At 39.2% G+C, this 20,000-nt stretch overlaps 2 protein-coding genes and 1 pseudogene across 3 annotated transcripts in view; 2 read left to right on the top strand and 1 right to left on the bottom strand.

The window, feature by feature from the left end:
* Positions 1–1,993, top strand: part of LOC145489689 (cytochrome c oxidase assembly protein COX19-like) — a 39,123-nt gene extending 37,130 nt beyond the window's left edge. Inside the window, exon 4 of one of the 2 annotated variants that reach the window (XM_081468727.1) lies at positions 1–1,993. This exon is cut by the window's left edge and continues 705 nt beyond it. The gene's annotated coding sequence lies outside the window, so the exon portion shown is untranslated. The other variant, XM_081468728.1, reaches the window with a different exon arrangement.
* Positions 1,994–2,015: 22 nt separating this feature from the next.
* LOC145489639 (4-hydroxybenzoate brominase (decarboxylating)-like) overlaps positions 2,016–20,000 on the bottom strand; it is an 18,043-nt gene continuing 58 nt past the window's right edge. Inside the window, exons 1-3 of the mRNA XM_081468657.1 lie at positions 19,335–20,000; positions 17,453–18,221; positions 2,016–2,970 (exon numbers count right to left, since the gene is read on the bottom strand). The exon at positions 19,335–20,000 is cut by the window's right edge and continues 58 nt beyond it. Of these exons, the coding sequence (XP_081324783.1) occupies positions 2,030–2,970; positions 17,453–18,221 (1,710 nt within the window). The 5' untranslated portion in view covers positions 19,335–20,000 and the 3' untranslated portion in view covers positions 2,016–2,029. The remainder of the gene's footprint in view (positions 2,971–17,452; positions 18,222–19,334) is intronic.
* On the top strand, positions 3,935–5,983 carry LOC145489332 (uncharacterized; annotated as a pseudogene).

The following is a 20,000-nucleotide window of genomic DNA, read 5'->3' as shown; positions in this document are numbered from 1 at the left end:
TTTCTTTAAACCCTGTAAAAAGTTGCATCTTATCATGCTTATCACAATTCGATAATAAAAATGGGGGTCACCGAGCTCGTTTTTGAGTTACAAGCGCTTAAGATGGATTACTACAGTTTGTCTGACACTAGATAGCGCGTGCTACGATTGCCTGCCAGACGTCAGTATTAGTCGCGCGAGCAAAAAAATGACGCAAGTAACCGTACGAAGAAACGAAAACAACCTCAGCACTTGAATCGCGTTAAACCACTTTGGTGTACGTAGCAATAGTGTAAAACTGCTTTCAAACATGCGTTTAAGTTTTGGATCGATAAAATATGACATAAAAAGAAAGATAAACCATTGGTAAAGAGTTCTAATTTACTCTTGCTTTCTCGCACCTGATACATAGCCTCACATGAGCGCGCGCTTTAGTAAAGGGCATGCGTAATTCAATTCCCGCGCAAGGTTGTAAAAACTTGTCTTTGATCCACGATTTGTCCGCGAAAACCGACCGTATAACCCATGATGAAATTTTCACAGTTGATATGTAGGAGTGAATCGCGTTCAGAGCTAAAATTTTAAAAAAAAGTCTGAGACAGATTTTGAGCTGTTTTTGAAAGAGGCAAAATCTCACATTTTCTTTGTTTTCGAAAAATCTGCTTTACAGATTTCTATTTTACTTTGCATAAATGATTAACACAGAGCCAATTGTTAAGGTGGGGTCACAAGGGTAGAATTTGAGAAAAACGTGATTAGACCTCGTGCCCAGTCTCTCCTATGCTGTTTATTAGCTATTATTTGGCTATTTGTTAGCATTTAAATTGTTAGAGTATCACGTATATTGGTAAAATACTAAAGAAAGTAATTATTAGAGAAAGGAAAAACATCTTTCATAAGAGGTAATAAAAGTTGCACTCTTTTAATCCATCAGAATTGTAGTAAGCCACCTTAAAGCTAAAATTAAGGGTATTTTTAACAGGCTGTATTGTTGCTATGGTAACCTGTTATAAATCTTTGATTGGGCATAAATTTTTGCGATACCATTATTGTAGCATCACTTGTTAAACAATGGTAGCTTTTAGACATACATTGTAGAAATTAAGAAAGAGAACTTTTTCTAAAGCAGATTCTCAACTTGAGGAAATCATGTAACTCTCAAAATATGAAACGTGATTTATTGTTGTTAAACGATCCCTTGTTTAAGTACTGCATGCTAAGCGTCTTTAATTATTTAACCATTTTAACTACTTCACAGTTGTATTCAGTTGTGACAAAAACCGTTTCTTTGGTAGCGGTACCGATTCTTAATATACAGATTAGAAACAACTGAATTTTAACTAAATGAAATAACAGAGAAATCATCGAGTGTTGTATCCACGAGCCGCTCCAGCCTTGTATATCAGTCTGTATAGAAACAGAAGATCAATTTCAGAGGTTTTGTAGGTTCAAATCCTACTGATCAGCGCCAGAACATCCTCATATTTATATACACACACCTATAAAACGCATCGATTGGCAGTGGCAGATTCCCTATTCCTTGTGTTAATTTTTAAGCTAAATTCAAATACCTTAAACTTTCTAAAGTAACGATTACCCGAGAGTAGCGAATCTCCAAATGTAGCAACGGAATTGGTAGATGCGACAGGCTCTACAAAACTGAGCTGTTTGTTTTATATCACCCTTATCAGGCATTATATTATTTTATTCTGGTTTGATATTAATTCTTTTCAACAAGTTAGAACTATCAGTTTGTTATCGGCGTGTGTTATGGTTTTGGTTTATAATGGTTACAAGAAATAGGTAATCAATATATAATTAATATGTGTATAAAGGTTAGGACAGTAAATCATCACCGCTAAACAAAGTCGTGATTACACTTCAAGTCGTGGCCTTTAACATGTTGTAGTTATGAAATTGAGTTTACAAGCTGTATATCTTGGACGCCTCTAAAGTATTCTCAGCAGCTCTTTCAGTCAACAAACAACAGTTGTTCGGGGAGGAAACTTGAGTGACACCCTAAACAACGGCCGCAAATGAGAGAAAATTGTTAGGCTCTTGTTTTAGTATCAAACAACCATCTCTTGGGCGTCTGCCAGCACCAGTCTAAGAAGCGCACGCCTCGTGAATCTCGGATTCTCTTCCACCATCCTGCACATTGAATTCTGTACTTGATCTTGCCAAGGACATCAAGCCAGAAGTCGAACCAGATGAAACGCATGAATAGGATTAGTAGCAGATGTGTTGGAGTGAAGGTACCGGACGATACTTTACTCAGGTGTTGTAACACCTTCTCTTGGCGTTGTGGGTCGTTGAGACGCATTGAACACCCATCATATGGAGCGAACAACGCCGTCATTGCTCCACGGGGATTTCGTTTAAACAATTCCCAGTAATCGGGAAAGACGCCAGATATTTTAAGGAGGTCGTCGCCGTAAGTGTAAGCCTCGACCAGTGTCGACAATCTTCGAGAGGAATATTTGAAGTAGTCATCCCAGAATAGCTTGTCCTTCAAAGTCGTTTTCTGTCTTTCGTCTCTGGAAGGCAGCTCACACTGGCCCGAGAAAACTTTCGCTGTGAATAAGGATTGAATTTCGGCTAGTGTAATGAATGAACCGAGCACCGGCCGAACGTAGCCGATAAAGGCCAGCGTTGGGTCCTCGACGTTAAACAAGTATTTGTAATTATGGGTGAGAGGTAGTGTGCTAATCTCCGACGGAAGCATGGGAAATTCTGCTTTGTAACCTGTGCATTGGATGATAACATCTACCTCCTCCTCTGTGCCGTCACAGAATACTACTTTCTTTCCATTTACACTACTGATTGCACCTTTGGGGACACAGTGCTTGTAGTCAACCCTATCAAGCACGTGTCCATTCTTGTTGATGATGAAGTGGAAAAACTGCGCGTCATTTTTCCATTCGGAAATGCCGTGACCTTGATAAGCAAGCAGTGAACCACTTGCTGTCCACTTGCATACCCATGCCAAGCCTACGAGAAAACAGAAAGCACCAACATAATAATCATGGATTAACTGAGTGCGTTCAAGTCAGTACAGTTAAAAGCATTGGATACTGCTTGGATAATTATATTGTCACACCACGATCCTGGTTTTGACATTTGCTGTGTGTAATTTGGCAAGTATCATCCACCATACTCTGAACATGATGTCCTGGACTCAATTCCAGCCATGCGAATTTGCAAGTGCAAATCTGCAGTTTTATAGAGCTGATGTGAAACAGACTTGAAAAAAAAAATCACCACTGCCGGTGCCACGATCATCCTACGGAATTTAAGGCTTAAATTTGCAAGTCTTTCGCTTAAGCAACCCCAGGCTAAGTCTCCATTGGCATCTCCAGGAAACAAACCTCCTTTTAAACAGTTATTGCAATAATTTCCAGAATACATCTAATATTTGCATGGAATCTATCACTGAGCTTATGCAGCTACATAGATTTTGGGAATAAATATTACTCTTGAAGCTCAATTTATTTTTGTTGATTTTCATGACATATATCTTATTAGATGTTTTGCTATGTAGTATCGCTGTATATTTTTACGAGTTGTGCTGTACAACGAGTAAAAATATAAAGCGATAATACACACCAAAACATCTAATAAGAGATTTATTATACAACTACTGTAGTCAATAAATTTATCAATGAAAGAGGGAGAGTGTGACAGTTTTGCGTGCGCGAACCGACCTGTACGGCAAACAGGTTTTCTACTGTACAAATAACTGTGCAATATCGCTGTATACTTGTACTGTTATTTGGACGGTATTCGCTGTAGTTGGATAATAAGAACACATATTTTGAATAATAGTGTTCACTTCCACACCAGAAGAACACTTTATTGTAATATTCTTACACAAATTCATAATAGATGAGGTGTTTGGCACACTGTTCATAAACTGGTATGTTAAATTAGTATCACCCAACTATAAAACTATAAAATGAAGGCCCAGCTTTATAGGAAGCGAACCGAACTTAATAATGTAAAGATCTCAGATCTGTTCTCCGCCTGCTCGGTTGCTGATGTTGCACAATCCACGCGAATTTTCATCAATGAAAATTTAACTCAAGAAAGGAGAAAGATCATGAAGAAAGCTAACCAGATGAAGAGAGAGGGGACGATTCAAAGTGCCTGCTCTTTAGACGGTAAGCTTTATGTTAAACCATCTCCAAGTGGTACTCCCACAAGAATTTACTGTGAAGAAGACCGGAACAATCTGTAATTTTATTTGTAAGCCACCTATGTCGCTACGGTAATTTCACCACCAAACTCGACTCTACCCAACCAGAAATCTGTGAGGATAGGACATGCTAAATGACTCTTCTGGGCTGCATGCAAACAGTTCATATCGTAAATATGTGCCGTGATTCTATTTTGTGTTTGTTGTGTTATGTTTTTGTTTACAAGTTTTCGGCAATTTACATATATGAGTCAGTGATAACGTTTTACTTTATAACTCCCTTTACTATAATGTTTTCTACAAGATCAAACCATGATCGCACTAGGCAAATGTAACGTGATTTCGCTAAATGTTAGAGGTTTAAGAAATCGCGTAAAAAGGAGAAGTATTTTCTGTTTTTTAAAAGATCGAAATTGTGATGTATTTTTTCTACAAGAGACGCACTCTGAACCGAACGATGAAAATATTTGGAATAGTGAGTGGGGAGGTGACATGTTCTTTTCACATGGATCAATACACAGTAGAGGTGTTTGCGTTCTATTGAATCCTTCACTGAACTCCATCGTTAAAAACATTCACAAGGACCAAATTGGAAGAATCATCTCGATCGATTTGAATTTCAATTCAAATCTCTCTTTCTGCAATGTGTATGCCCCAAATGACCTGCGACAACAGCAAGAATTTATACATAGTTTAAATACATATTTGATGTCTAACACAGATATTGAAAATAGGAGGTGATTGGAACGTTTCAGTGCATGCTATTGACAAAAAGGGCGGAAACCCCTGGAAACCCACCGTCTTTAGGGACCTGTTGATGACCATGATGAGGGAATTTGACTTGGTAGATGTTTTCAGAGAAAAATATCCAAAAAATAAAAGCTACACCTACGATTCAAAAGCGCTTAAACTTTGTTCGCGCATTGACTTCTTTCTAATGCCGCAATATCAAATCAGTTGGGTCGAGCAGATAGAAACTGTGGTTTCTAACGCCCCAGACCATAAGGTAGTAAAACTCAAATTAAATAGCCCTAACAACAAAAGAGGCCCAGGATTATGGAAATTTAATAACTCTCTCTTGGTTGACGAAGGTTATGTTGCTTTAATTAGAGAAAATTATTCTTCCATTAGTGAAAAATATTCTAGACAAGAGGATAAAAGGCTTAAATGGGAATTAGTTAAAATGGAGCTGAGAGGTCTTACAATCCGTTATGCAAAAAGTAAAGCAAATATTCGTAGAAAGAGAGAGATCTCTAAAAGAGACTGAACGATCTAGACCAACTCATTTCCAGTGCTAGCGGTGTCGACACCGCGGACGGCAAAAAAATTGTCATAAATGACATGACCTTCGTCACCACTCCAAAGCCAAGTGAACACGACTTCCAATACGCAGACTTGCCGCAGCACTAGGACACAACACCAGTCCCGATTATCGACGTACTTAACAAACATAATCAATGGGACACTGTTACCATCAAAGGAAAGATTACACAAATAAAGGATACCACAATTGTCGGATCAAAGAAACTGAGACTCTGCCAAGCACTGATTGCAGACAACACCGCAACCATGTCATTAGATATATGGGAGAACAATATCGCAACATTCAAACTTGGATCCATCTACATTGTAGCACCAGTCCAAGTGCGTGTTTGGTCACGTACCAAAAAACTCAGCACTATAGTTAAAACAACTGTGACTGAGACCACCGACGAAACTCTTTCAGACATCTCTCTAGTATCAAGCGAGCTGGACGAAAATGAACCCGACCTTGCAACGGTAACAATAAAGGAAGTTCTGCGACCGTAAGGTTCAAGATTGCTCTTCTCGGGTGGTCAACTGCCAAAAGTGTGGGAGCATCAGGGCAGATAATTGTAAATATGGTCTCACCCTAAAAGTGGAAGTCAAACTTAGTAATGATGAGGAACTTACCATCAAGTTCGGCGATGAATTACTAGCAAAAATCCTCAATGCCTAAATCCTAACAATGGATGAGGACTCTATCACTGAACAATTGCTGTTTATTGAAGACATGAAGATTACTTATAATATTCACACACATACCCTTGAAAATATCTTATAAGCGCGTGACACTGTAGAGTACGGAAAATATTTGTTGTTGAGATTTGTTACCGTTTGTCACATTAGATCCAATAGAATTTGAACAATATTCATATCGTTAAACATATCCCTTATCTTAAGACCGTATTATATAGAGTCTGGACAATAATTACAGATTGAATTAATTAAAGTCTTTGTAAGAGCCACATTCAAATTATTTAGAAAACTTGTTTTAATAAAACCATTAATGTCAATAACATGAAGATTTCCTTGCTTCCGCGCACTGCCTTCTACACCAACAATTCCGCGCTCATGCTTTTCCTTCTGGTAAGGTCTTTTTTATCTCTTTTAAGAAAAACATTATTTACATATGAACTATACAACGTGATAAAGAGATACTGCTGGCAATTTAATATTCGACAAACATTATCTTTACGTTTTCTGACGTCACCTGATACAGGACCAACAAATCTGGTGTCAAGTAACTTTGAGATTTTCACGTTGCTTAAAGACGACTTCTGTAGCGTTCGACTTTTACATAGCAAGATGTTGGAAAAAAGCCCGAGTTCACGCAGTCATGCGTCTAGTACCCAAAGAAGACTCCGACCTCTCCACACTTGCTAATTGGTGCCCGATAACGCTATTAAACGTAGACTATAAAATTGCGCCAAAAGTTATTACCAAGAGAATGGAAAAAGTCTTAACTCTTCCCTGACCAAACAGGTTTCATAAAAGGTAGATACTTCGTACCAAACATTAGGCTAATTAATGACATTCTTGAACAAACAAAGCTTCGCAACATTCCTGGTATACTTTTACAGCTTGATTTTGATACAGTTGAATGGGGATTTATACAAAGAACCATTGCGCTACTTAATTTTGGGGAAAGCATTCAACGCTGGATTTCCATATTTTATGTCAATACAGAAAGTGCAGTTCTAAACAATGGTTTCTGCACAAACTACTTTCGCCCGTCGAGAGGAGTGAGACAAGGCTGACCCCTCTCTCCTTGTCTATTTATCTTGGCCGCAGAATTACTAGCGTGCAAAATCAGGCAAGATAAAGAAATTCAGGGTATAAACATTTTCGGTAAGGAATTAAAATATACCAGTTTGCTGATACCACTCTCCTTAATAGTAACTGCAGTTCGGTTAACCAGGCGATCGCTGTATTGGACAATTTTGGTGATATTTCTGGCCTGAAATTGAACCCGTCAAAAACGAAAGCTCCGTGGCTGGGATCGTGGAGACATAGACACGACAAACCCTTTGGATTTCAATGGCCAGAAAAACCAATTCGCGTGCTGGGTACTTTCATCTCTTATAATGAGAAAGAAAATGAAAACTACAACTTTACGTGAAAATTGCAAAAATTGAAGACCATCCTTGACATATGGAACTGTCGGAGTCTTACATTATTTGGAAGGTGCCTAATAACTAAGAGTCTTGGCATCTCGCAACTGGTACACTCTATCTCCAGCCTTGATGTTCCTCTCGAGTACCTTGGCGCTGTAAATTCGGCCATATTTAAATTCACTTGGTAAAATAAAAAGGACAAAGTTAAGCGTAAAGTAATGATTTTAGATTATGACCAAGGAGGTCTACGAGCACCTAGCATAGATGTTTTATCAAAATCATTGAAGTTAGCTTGGATCTCCAGACTGTTAGCTGATGAACATAAGAGCGGTGAATCTTGGAAGGCGATTCCTACCTATATCCTCGAAAAATACGGGGGACTTAACTTCATATTACGATGTAATTATGACAAGAAATTTCTCGATCAGATTGGGCTACCTCAGTTCGACAAATTGATTCTCCTGTATTTCTTGGAATTAAAAGAATCTTTTCCAAACCAGTCCGGCCAAGAACAAATTTTTTTCAACAACAAAGATATTTTAATTCACGGTCACAGTATTTTTGACAGGAACTGGTTTGATCGCGGCATCTATCTCATACATGATCTTCTCAAAGCAGATGGGAAATTTCTTTCTTACTCAGAATTTCTCCTAAAATATGATCTTAGATGCAACTTCCTCATCTATTTTCTGCTATTCCTAGACACATTGCAGAAAGTGTCAGGGCAAACCCCACGGACAGATCAAATCTGCTGTTAAATAGTATGTTTCAGCTTTCCCCAGAGATCTCCATAAATTTAACTAAAATTGTAAAATTAAACGAAACTTACCTAAGTTGAAGTTTGATTGAGATTCTACGAAGTCACTGGTCTGGAGCTAAGGAGTTAGGTGAGATATGCGCGCGAAACCAGAGCGGTCACACTTTAAAGACGAATGATCAGGACTGTTGTAAATCAGTAGGGTGTGTAGCCCAGATGGGAGGGCACCTGACTCCTTAGCTCCAGACCAATGACTTCGTAGAATCTCAATCAAACTGCAACTTAGGTAAGTTTCGTTTAATTTTACAATTCTACTTCGTCATTGGTCAATGTCGCTAAGGAGTCACGTGAGACTTTTTAAAAAGCGTCATGATCATGAGCTAAACCATGAACATCAATCTATTTCATGCCATATAGATGACAGCAGGGTGCTGTAACGAGGTCCACACCACATGAAAATGTCATGTCTCTTCAAGTAACCTAACAGTAACAGTAACAATATGGTAAACAATTCTGGTTGAAACAACTGGGTAAAAAGCATGTAACAGTTACTATGCAGTAGTTCATGTCCAAAATTTGCGGCAGTGTCTTGGATAGGCTTATCATAAAACCGAGCAAAGGTGCTCTCACTACTCCAACCTGCTGCAGACAAGATAGTGTCAATAGGGACCTATTTCCCCTTTGCAGCTGATGTGGCAGCTGCTCTTGTGCTGTGCTTTATGTACACTAGTGTCAATTCCTGCTTTGGCCATGGCATTCTTGATCCAGCGAGCGATAGTGTTAGTCGACACAGGCTTGTGAGGCTTCTGATAGCCAATCAGCAACTGGTCAGTTTTCTTTAAAAGATCGATCTTCGCCTTCATTGTTGCAGGAGTCCTGCGTTTTGACGGACGACGTTTTGGCGCCTTCCGAGTCGTTCTCAGCGCTGGTTGCAAGAAGCTCTTGAACGTCCGAATCATCGCTTTCAACGCCAGTTTCAACAGCATCACCGACATCAACTCTAGGTTTCTTTGTTTCCCCATTTAAAGGGTCTAAAGTCCCAGAGCGAGCGTCTCGCTTCGCTGGGCGCTGCTTCGACAAAGCAGCGAAAGCTTCGCCCATGGCGGACAATGAACCCGCCATGTGATCCATGTTTCGGTTCAAATTAGTGAGTACTCTCAATAGCGAGTCCCTATTGTCGAGTGCAGGATCCTCTAGAAGTTCGTCTTCGACTTCCTCAGTGGGATTTTCCTTCGTTATTTCGTCGGGATCTTCTGGATGGTTTGTTTTCGCCATGATGAATATTCCTACGTGCAACTACTCCAAAGTTCGCTTGCAAGTGACCGCTCTGGTTTCGCGTGCATATCTCACGTGACTCCTTAGCGACATTGACCAATGACGAAGTACAATGAAAAACAGAGACTATTATAGGCTCCTCATAAACAAAGAACCAATTGAACTGAAGGCTAATTCTAAATGGGAAAGAGACCTGCAAATTGATCAAACATCTCTGAAACCTATTTTTAGTCGCGTGAAAAGTGTATGTAAAGATAACAAACTTAGGGAATTTTATTTCAAACTTTTACATAGACTAGTAGTCACCAAAAAGGAGTTATTCCTCTTTGGTAAGGCGGAGGACACAAAGCGTCTATATTGTGAAATGAATGATTCCATAATTCACACTTTCCATAGCTGTAATTGGAGCCAATTTTTCTTTCTAGAGGTCATAAAATGGTTCAACAAAGAAAATGTCACCTCCTTCAGTCTTTCACCAACTGAATTAATTTTTTGGTATGGAAGTTGACACTTCAAGCAAGGAATCAAACGTTACCAGAAAGTTAAACTTCACCTTTTTATATGCCAAATATTATTTGTACAATCATGCGCATTAGATACCATTTCATAGCTAATTTGCATATCACAGAGACGTGATCCATACTGTTTTTTAACCAAATATGATAAAAATATTATCATAGGATGAGCAAAAGCACACTCAAAAACAAGTTTTTCATTAAACGATTGAAAATCAAGGAAAACACTGCGAAGATTGAAGCGGATTTCTAGATGTACTTTGATTTCAGGTTGAGGTGAACTTTTTTCAAAGTGAGAAAACTAGCGTCCAGGTTAGCACGGTCCCAAAGCTGACTGTGTCCCTTTAATACATGGTGAGTTATCGGTAAATCAATTTACAGTTAATCTTAAGCATAAATATATTTTCGAAAAATTCTTTGTGTAGCCATAGTAATGATGTTGATAGGAATGTAAAGCATTGGTCACAGAGCCAATAATTATACATGTCAACTTAGTTATTTGTCTTCCCCTTTTGTCTCTCTTTTTTTTCGGCTGTTGCTGTTTTTTGTGGAATCCGTTTATTGCGTAATCTTCTCCTTGTTTTATCTGCCAATTAATTTTTGTGCATGGCAGATGAATTTATAGCCAATCTTAAATGTAAGTAAACTCTCGACCAATTTTTTGTATAGCTAGTAGCAATGTAAATAGGAGTGTAAAGTAGGAGTTATAGCCCCAGTTAATTGTACATGTTAATTTCGTTATTAGTTTTGTATGTTTGTTTGTCTCCTTTGCAACAGAACACAATAAATAAATAAGTAAATAAATTAATAAGGGAAAAAAATAAGCAATGTAAGAATTTAATTACAAGTGGAATACTGTACATTTATTAGTGAAAGTAAAATATAGAGTAGGCAATAAAAATAAGGTTTGAAATTGTAAGCGACTAGTATTGCAAGGAATGTAAATAGTGTACTTTAAATCGAGTATTGCAATGTTTGTGATGTAAATAATGTAATTTTGTAAAGTAATTATGTAAGTGTGTGTTGAATGAATAAAAAAAAAATAAAAAATAAAAAAATCTCCCAACTAGTGGACTAATGCAAATCCTGCATTTTAATTGGCTACGCTACTAGAGGACTATTAGTAATAGTCCTCAAATAGTGAAATTGGCGCAATCGAGCATGACACTTTCTTTCGTTTTATTCCCAAATAAATATTTCTTCAACTTGCATTTACTAACTTTATTATCGCCTTTTCTGTCCGACTAGTTAGGTGATACTAAAACAAGTAGACCCTTCGCCCTCAAGGGCGACAGGTCAATAGCCCATTTGGCTTCGCCTCATGGGCTATTGACCTGTAACCCGCAAGGGATACGGGTTTAATTGTTAATTAGCACTCACACAAGATCAGGTTTCAAGTTGACATTGCTTATTTAAAGTTGAATAAATGAAGGGCCAAAATATTAAAAACAAAATACCAACAAAAAGAACTCAACCTGATGTGTAAAACTGATAAGAAAACAACTTACTTCTTTGCCGCGCGACAAAATGCCCAACAGAAGCCGACAAAATTCAGTAGGGGAAATGAGTTAATTCTTCAATTGACTTCGGAGGACAAAACGAAAAATTTCCATTCTTGTTTTATGTATAACGGCCAACATTTGAGAAAACAATGGAAAATAAAAGCGAAAAACACAAGTAAAACCAATTTGAAAACAAGAAATGAAATAATTACTTCGCTACACAACAAAATATTCCCAGGGGAGGGGGTACTTTGGGAATTTCTGGGTGGGGATGTGCTGCTGGGACCGTGGAATCCTTAGCCTAAACCAGAGCTAGTTCAGCTGAATTTTGCTAACTTATACTAGAGTAAACTCCCCAAATCCCCCCATCTATCGACACTGTTGAAGCTGATTTGTGTAAATTTAAACTTGCCGATTTGATTTTTTTATATTTTTGGGTGGCAATTCCTGGTTTCCTTACTCTAGATAAAATCTTCAACCAACCAGTCAGTTTAGTGAAAAATGATACCCTATTCTAGACCCAAACGTTCTGATTTATATACCCTATCCTAGAGTAAACTGCTTGAAAACCATGCTCTTCACAGCGGCACATACCTATATAGCCCATATATGGCAGTGCCCCCCCCCCCCGGGAAAATATTACAGCACAGCAAAAGAAAGATGAAAGTTGTAAAAAAAAAAAAAGACAAAAAAAAAAAACATGCCAATGATTTTGAGATCAATCGTACTTCAACTGTGTTAAATTAGTGGCCACTTAGTTCTTTTCTCAGCAGTTAAGTTCTGTAGTAGCTGAATAAGACTCCAAAAAATATACTTGAACGAAACCGAATAAACTAAACAAACAAGCCGCGTGGAGGTCGCCGTAAATTAATCTCTTAAATATGCATAAATCCAGCGTGCAAGTTTCTCTTCACTTTAAAGCCTAAATTCTCAAATACAGGGAACCAAATGAAAGAAAGGAAGTTTAACAACACTAAATTTTCATTCACGCCGAAGCGAAGAAACCTATGTAAAAGCAAAAAAATGTTCAAAATTTTCGCAGACGTGCTTCGCTGCATATCAGCATGTTCAAACTAATTCTTCACGTTAAAGCGAAAGCTTGAGTTTTGGCTGACAACTTCTCCGACTTTTGCAGTCATTTTGTCGGCCGTGCGTTACCAATCGTTCCAAAAGTTGAATTCAACTTCGAAGTAATACTGTACATTACTATTTTTGTTTTCTAAAGTCCGGGAAACTGCTTAAAATCCGCGATCGATATTCAAAACTTACTTGAAAGCGTACAACCGATCATCATGGTTTGAGGACTCTGTACTCGTTGATCTTCCATTCTGAGGCCACCTAAACACTGATTTGTATTTTTCTTTGCTATTTTAAATCTCAAAGCAGTAATTTCTCCATGTTAGAAATGAAAACAAGACCTTTTGAAGTTTGTAGATTTGGCCCGCAACGCGCCATTATTTTTACCTACCAGTTCCCAGCGGCCAAAAAAAGTTTCACATGAGATCGAGGCCATTTGTGCCAAACTCTGAAATCATATGGCATCGCGATCGATAACCGCGGGACATCGCAAATCCCGCGGGAAAAACGGTCGAAACAGTATGCGTTCTCCTTCGTCGAACGCAAAAATGTTAGACAATCTGGAAAGCGTGTGATAACAAAGAAGTTGAAAAAATACACGGGTCGCTTTCAGCTCAGCCTTAAATTCCGGTTTGCATTTCCGGAAATTTCCAGTGGCGAATGAAACAACATTTTTGCGAGGAGTGCTTTCCATTGAACCAAACTTTCAAAACGAGGACAAATGCTACAGAAATTTGCATGGAAAGTTTCCGGAAATCCAAAAAACTTTGTATTTCAGAAATTGGAACCATTCAACCAAAATTTCAGGAAATTTCGGAAGGAAAACGAAATAGAATGGAAATTCCTGGTGAGAAATTCTCGAAAATTGAGCATACCTCACGAGCCTGTCCTCTATTCTGTTTTCAGTCGTGGTTACTCGTGTGTATTTTATACACGATAGGAACGTTAATACTGCAGGCAGTTCTTATCTTGTTGTTTTATCTTTTTATGAAGCTAATGCAACGAGATTGCTTTGATTAATTTGTCGTTTAACATACCGCCACGGAATCTTTAGGAATATTTTAATAATTTCCATACCAAAAAGCTTAGAAAATCGCCGGCAAATATGAATGTTTTTAAGTTCGTTTTTAGTGCGAAGTCAGTAGGACGGAGGACTATTGAGGTTAGAGTATTGGGAAAGGTGCTCCAAGTAAGCGAAATGCTAGTTCCTGATCGAAGACGTGTCCTTCAAATGTCAATAATTTCGTCAGCTGGACACAATGACGACATACTGATACTAAAAGACCGTAACGCAAATCTGTGAAATTTTCCATTGTTAACTACTTGACTTCGCGTAGGATTAGTTGGGGTCGCATATAGACTCCCTACCAGGGTAGGTGAGGCAAGTGGCTCTTTGAAAATACTAAGAAATTGCCTCTTTTCCACTCCCCAGACATTTCTTTCGTACCTATTGTGTTTTAGTCCTGTGCATATTCTAGGGGGTAGGCGAAAGGTTTTTTTTTGTAATCTCAGCATCCAAAACAAACACAGCGTCGTGTGTCGTGGTTTTCTTCTAGACGGCAAAATTCTGTACTTAGAACCAAAATACAAATGGAAAGGAATAAGCATCAAAAAGACTCGACCGATGGTTAAGAGGGAGATAATGGCTGAAGCAATGATATCGTCCCTTGGGTTGCAAGAAGGTCTGAATCAAAGGTCTTCTGATGTGTTCCTGAATACATGTAAACCAAAACCGCGTTACGGAACACTGAGACCCTGTTAGCGGTAAATTCCGACAAGCGACATGGCCTTGAAAAGGCGACATGAGAGCTATGAATTGGCGACGAACGACAGACTACTCCAGCGAAATAGAGAAAGCGACACCAGTGGCAAGATAGACCGACAACGAATTTCGGAACTGAGAATGCATCGATTGTTTTAAACGTTTGAGTCGAAGTGAAGACGCATTTCCAGAGTTTTAAGTGTGTTTTCCTCTCTCACGCGTGATGTCAACGGGTCGTGAAACCCAGGGTTTCCTATATATGCTAAAATGTCCACGTCCAATAAATCGAGTCCGTCATTGCTGAGTATTTTTTCACACTCTCAGCTGAGTGAGCAGTGCCCTAAAACGCCTAAAAACACGCTTAAGGAAAAAGGAAAGAGATCTTCGACCGTCTGCTTCATATTTTTATCAGTGGGTCACCAGTGAAAGAATATGAAGCTGTATTATGAACAAATGGCATTATGGAAGGAAAAGAGAGACAGGGGAAAGCTGCCAAGGTCCTCTCGTCTTCAGCAGAAGATAAGGGTTACACCAAATTCAAAGGAATAATACAGATAGGAGAGATTATCTGATTGAGGCCGTTAAGATTTTGAATTAAAGAACGGTCCGGTTGTTAAACATAAACATGGTAAAAATAGTCATAGGTTCGATTGTACATTAGGTCCAAGTACTGACTGGAAAATGGCTGAAAATCGCAATTCCAAGCGTCTAAATTTCAAAAGTTCCTGGGGGAGCATGTCCCCACATTCCCTAGGAGGTTAGCAACTTCAGCGCTCGAAAGCATGCCCAAGCCCTTAGAAAGCATGCGCCCAGCCCCTTAGAAGATTCTGAAAAATTGAAGTAGCTAAGAAGTCTTTTCCTTCATTCTGAGTCGAAATATGATGCTTTAAAAGTAACCATAAAGTAACCATAAAGTAACCATTAAACCCACTGACTGGAGAAATGCTGGCTCTGCATAAGAATTCCTACTGCTGAAAGGTGGTCGAAGCAAGTGCAAAGCATACAAGGAGTAAATTATATCCAAAGAGATACTTAATTATATATGTACTTGACTAAAACAGCAAGGAACCTTCAATGCGTGAGAAATAATCGTTTCAGCGTGACAGCGCAAGACTGAATCCGTTTGCGTGAGCCTCATGCTCAATGCGTGAGACTTGAGAGCACTGTGTCGGTTTTTTTTTAATAAACAAAGGTATTACGATGTGTTATACATGTAGCTTCGTTTTAATCGAAAAAGGTCAAATTTCCTGACACAACTCCTCTGAGACGAAATTCCGACAGGCGACATAGGAATCTTGCGAAATGCCGACATGGCTGGTGGCGAATTTCAGACAGGGGACATGGGTACCCCCCTAACAGGGCCTTAACACTGTGGACAAGTTTTCTCGTCGATGGTGTAGCTGCTTTTCACATGACGTCACTAAAATTCGAATTACAAAACTATTGATCTTCCTGAGATCTTACTTAAATGATGTATAAGAGCAGCTGAAAACTAATATTCATACAAATTTTCGTTCCAAATGGGTTCTTGATTTTGTGATACACTTTCTAAGCTTTTGCGTGACGCGGCATTTACATGAAGGCCTAGAGAACTGTCATGATGGTTAAAAGATGACTTATTTCGGGGAACTTGGCTATGTGAACAATTCATGTCTTAGAAAAAGTATTATTTTAATATTTTAGAGTTCCTCGAGGGATAAATTCACGCTTTTGTAGCAAAACTCAGTGACAGATGTTTCTGTTGGTTTCCGGTCGCCATGTTGGTGCCCATACGGATGGCACCAGCATGGCGTCTCCATACAAAGAAAATTCTCTATAAATTTGGGTAAAAAAATTTCTCCGCATATCTCGCGTAAGAAAAATTGCTGTGGCCAGAATTTTGGCGTGAGTCTTGGCATATTTACCTTCTTTCATTTCCCAGATTCTGGACTTTAATTTGTTGGCCGGTTTTGAATTTTATTTTGATCTATTTTGAATTGCGTGACTCTGAAAACCAGTAATATTCAACCGAATGCATCGCTTATTAAATTAGCAGTCTCTACAGAAATTGTTTTGGTGTTATTTATATACACTTTTCAGCTGACTTATGCGTTCTCAACAAATGGACCACGACACGCTGCCACGTATTTGGATAGCACAAATGTACTTTTGGAGAACCCTTATATCAAAGTCACTATTTTCCATGAACTCGATCTTTATGACGCTCACCTATTTATAATTTGTGAAGCTTACTGACTAATAACTTTCCGTTCGGAACACTGGAGCCACATGAAAAACATCCAAACATTGAAGATAAGATGGCTGGAGTTGCCGCTACATTAGCTTCTTGTTTGTTTATTCTCGTGAGAACAAGAGTCGTTGATTGAATTTACTCCTTTGTGTAAAACTGAAGTGTCAAGTTACCGTTTGTAAGCAAAATCAGACTTTGATCCGTCATACTGGTACTTTCGCAGTCTTGGTGTAGCAGTGATGTTGCGTAGCGTAAAAATGTCAACTCACGCCTCTCAAAAATCAGAAACGTTCCGTTTAATTGACTTTTTTGGCAAAAAAAATTCCTCTGAGGCGTCTGAAGGTATATTTGGTCAGTGAGTTATACAAGAAATACAACAATTGATATCATGCATTTGGGTAGTTTGGAAATCACTCGAGAAGCTAGAGCTGTCGAGACAACACCTCCAGAAACTCTCACTGATGCACGCTAAAGAATAAATCAATTACTAATTGACAGGGCCACTATAAAGCCACATAGCTTCTTGTTTATATTCTGAAACATGTGTTAAATCTTTCTCAGTGCGCAAAAGTACAAAAATACCTCTTGCACGCATTGCGTGCCTATGTTACGAAAGCCTTTACCACTCTGATTCATGCAGTATTAGTCAATAAGTGAGGCTCGGCTGGCTCGGAGCCTTTCTTGGCGCAAAGAAGCTCAAATTCAAAACAGGTTCTTATGAAAGTCAATAGGATTACTATATACCTGGCTTTCCTTTCGTGTAAGGAGCAATAAATTTCATCACTCGGGACGATGCTTTGTCCAATGCTTGAGGTTTGCGATTGGGTAAGATCTTGGCAAACTTGCGGAAGAAATGCATTCCACGTGGTATACTCCAAATAAGGCGATCAACATGGTCACACCATTCCTCTACCACGTCACTGGCTGTCTCTCCTCCTCCAATTACCATCACGCGGTTTCCCTTGTGCCCAGGGACAAAGGATTTCAGCTTAGAACTGTGGTAGATTTCACCTTCAAAATCCTGTAATAGAGTGCGTTCCAGAACCCGATTCGGCTTCTGCACGCAACCTGTACAAACGATCAAGAACTTGCTTATGAAAGCACGACCGTTGTCGCAGTCCACTCGCCATAAGTTGTCTTTTTTCCTCGCCTCTTTCACGCCGTGACCTAAACGAATGTGAGGCCACAAGTTGAATTCATCACAATAGGATTTCAAATATGCCAAGATATCGGCGTGCTTAGGGAACGCCCCAATCTCGTCCGGCATTGGAAAGTCCGACATTTCTGTCACGGATGATGAAGAGGTTGTTTTTGTGGATCTCATGACTGTGACAATGTTAGGATCCTTTGTAAAACACCACAGGCCTCCAATGTCTGAGCGTTTCTCCAGCGCCACAGCAGTCAACCCTACTTCTAGCATGTATTTACACGCCATAAGGCCTGACCAACCAGCTCCGATCACGGTCACGTCACTAAAAACTGGCTCGAGTTCTGACATTTTGTTCAATCTCATCTATGGAGGAAAAAAAAATCGCACATTTTAAATCGTTTCTTCAAATTTAGTCCGGTTATAGTAACATCGCTTGACAGGCTTCAATTTGTGTTTTCGTGCCTTTTTATTGAAGGACAATTTTCCTACGCTTAATTTAGTTTTGAGCAAATACTCTTTAATGATGGGATATTGGGAAGGGAAATAATAACGTTATCGTGGATTTTCCACGATTTTGTGTGGAGAGAAAATCAGATCACTTAGTTTATTTTACAAGCGTGTTTACCTCTGGATTGCTGTAAACAGGGAGAACAGGTAAACAGCCCCCAAAAACCTTCTGTCGCCGCATTTAAGTCTTTAGAGGTACAAGGAATGGCTGAAGCCTTATCTAACAAGGCAACAATGAGGCCTCACCTTTTACACGTAGGCGATGATTTGTCTTATTTTAGTCAAGGAGCGCTAACTCTTGAGAGGGGAAGGGAGGGGGCTTACAGAAATGTTTAGCGATCCCTACCAGTTTTCGCCTATCTTCTATGTTTTATCAGCTTTTATCATCGCTTCATGTCAGTTCTGTCATTGCCCAGTGTCAGTGAGACTCGATGAGACTAGTCTTGGGTAAACAGAGAGGCACAGTTCAAGTCGGTTTGTTTGTATGAAGAAATTCGTGAGCATTGCATTGGTGAGTTGTGAGTTTCACAGCCGCTCTTCTTGAGTTCCCTGATTGACAGTCATGCGTGGAAAGAGGGTCTCTCTCTCTACGCGTGTCTCGCGATCATGTCACGCTTGAAACCGCCTTAAAACACTGTAGCCACTGCTAAGCCGGGAGCCTACTGAAGTTGCCGTATTCCTTATTTTGGTCTGCAAGGGCCGCTCGACAGTTTTAAAGATCCGTTTCTGTATTTTTCTTGAGTATCAGTTGAAAATGTGTTACATATTCATTATTAAAGGACGACTTATGGCGTTCTAGACAGCGCTTATCATTAAAGACGTTTGTCGACTCGTACAGAATTAAGTCCTTAGAAATATTTTGGTGTTCCTACTACGGTATTGTATAGACGATGGCTTGAGAATATGCCGAGTCGAATATCTATGGTTCTTGAGGTTCTTGAACTAACAAAATGACTAGTTTGATCTTACCTTTATCCTTTATATCCCTGTTATGCCTTCAAGACAAATGTTCAGCTGCTAGAAATTCAAGCCCAAATGTCGTGTGATTTTAAACCGGTAATTAAGGACTGTTAATTTCCATCTCTGTCAGCCCTGACACGTCCTCTCATGACTCTTTTAGATCAACTTCACTCGTTGTCCTCGACCTAAGCTGCTTGCAAACAAATCTCTGTCTGATCCTGTCTAGCCAGTGTTCAGGAAGTTTTCATATTACCCTGTATTTATCTGCTACTGAACCAAAGTACTCGAGAAATGATTTTAAAGCAGTTCAGCACTGCGTCAAAATAATCAAAGAAACCCCTCTTGAAAAACATTCTGTCGCCTCGACTTAATTAAGCGTACGTGTACATGCTCGTCACGCTAACATTCCTCTCCCACGTGAGGAGCCTCAATACAGTCTTCATCGGAGGCTGGTCTCCCAGGTAGGCATAAAGGTCACCTCTGCTAAGTCGTAATCATAACATGATCTGTCATCACGCTGCTTTCTTCATTTTTTTAGAACAAATTTTTGATGCTAATCGTTTCAACACGTTTTATGCGATTTGTCGGGTGTGACCTTTCTAGTTTCGTAAAGTTAGCAAAAGGTAGTCACATCTCTCGTCACGTCACCCAATTTCCTTTGGAACCACAGTTTTA

Source organism: Orbicella franksi, chromosome 6 (genome assembly GCF_964199315.1).
Source record: "Orbicella franksi chromosome 6, jaOrbFran1.1, whole genome shotgun sequence".
Classification (NCBI taxonomy): Eukaryota; Metazoa; Cnidaria; class Anthozoa; order Scleractinia; family Merulinidae; genus Orbicella; species Orbicella franksi.
This window is presented reverse-complemented; position numbering and strand designations above follow the sequence as displayed.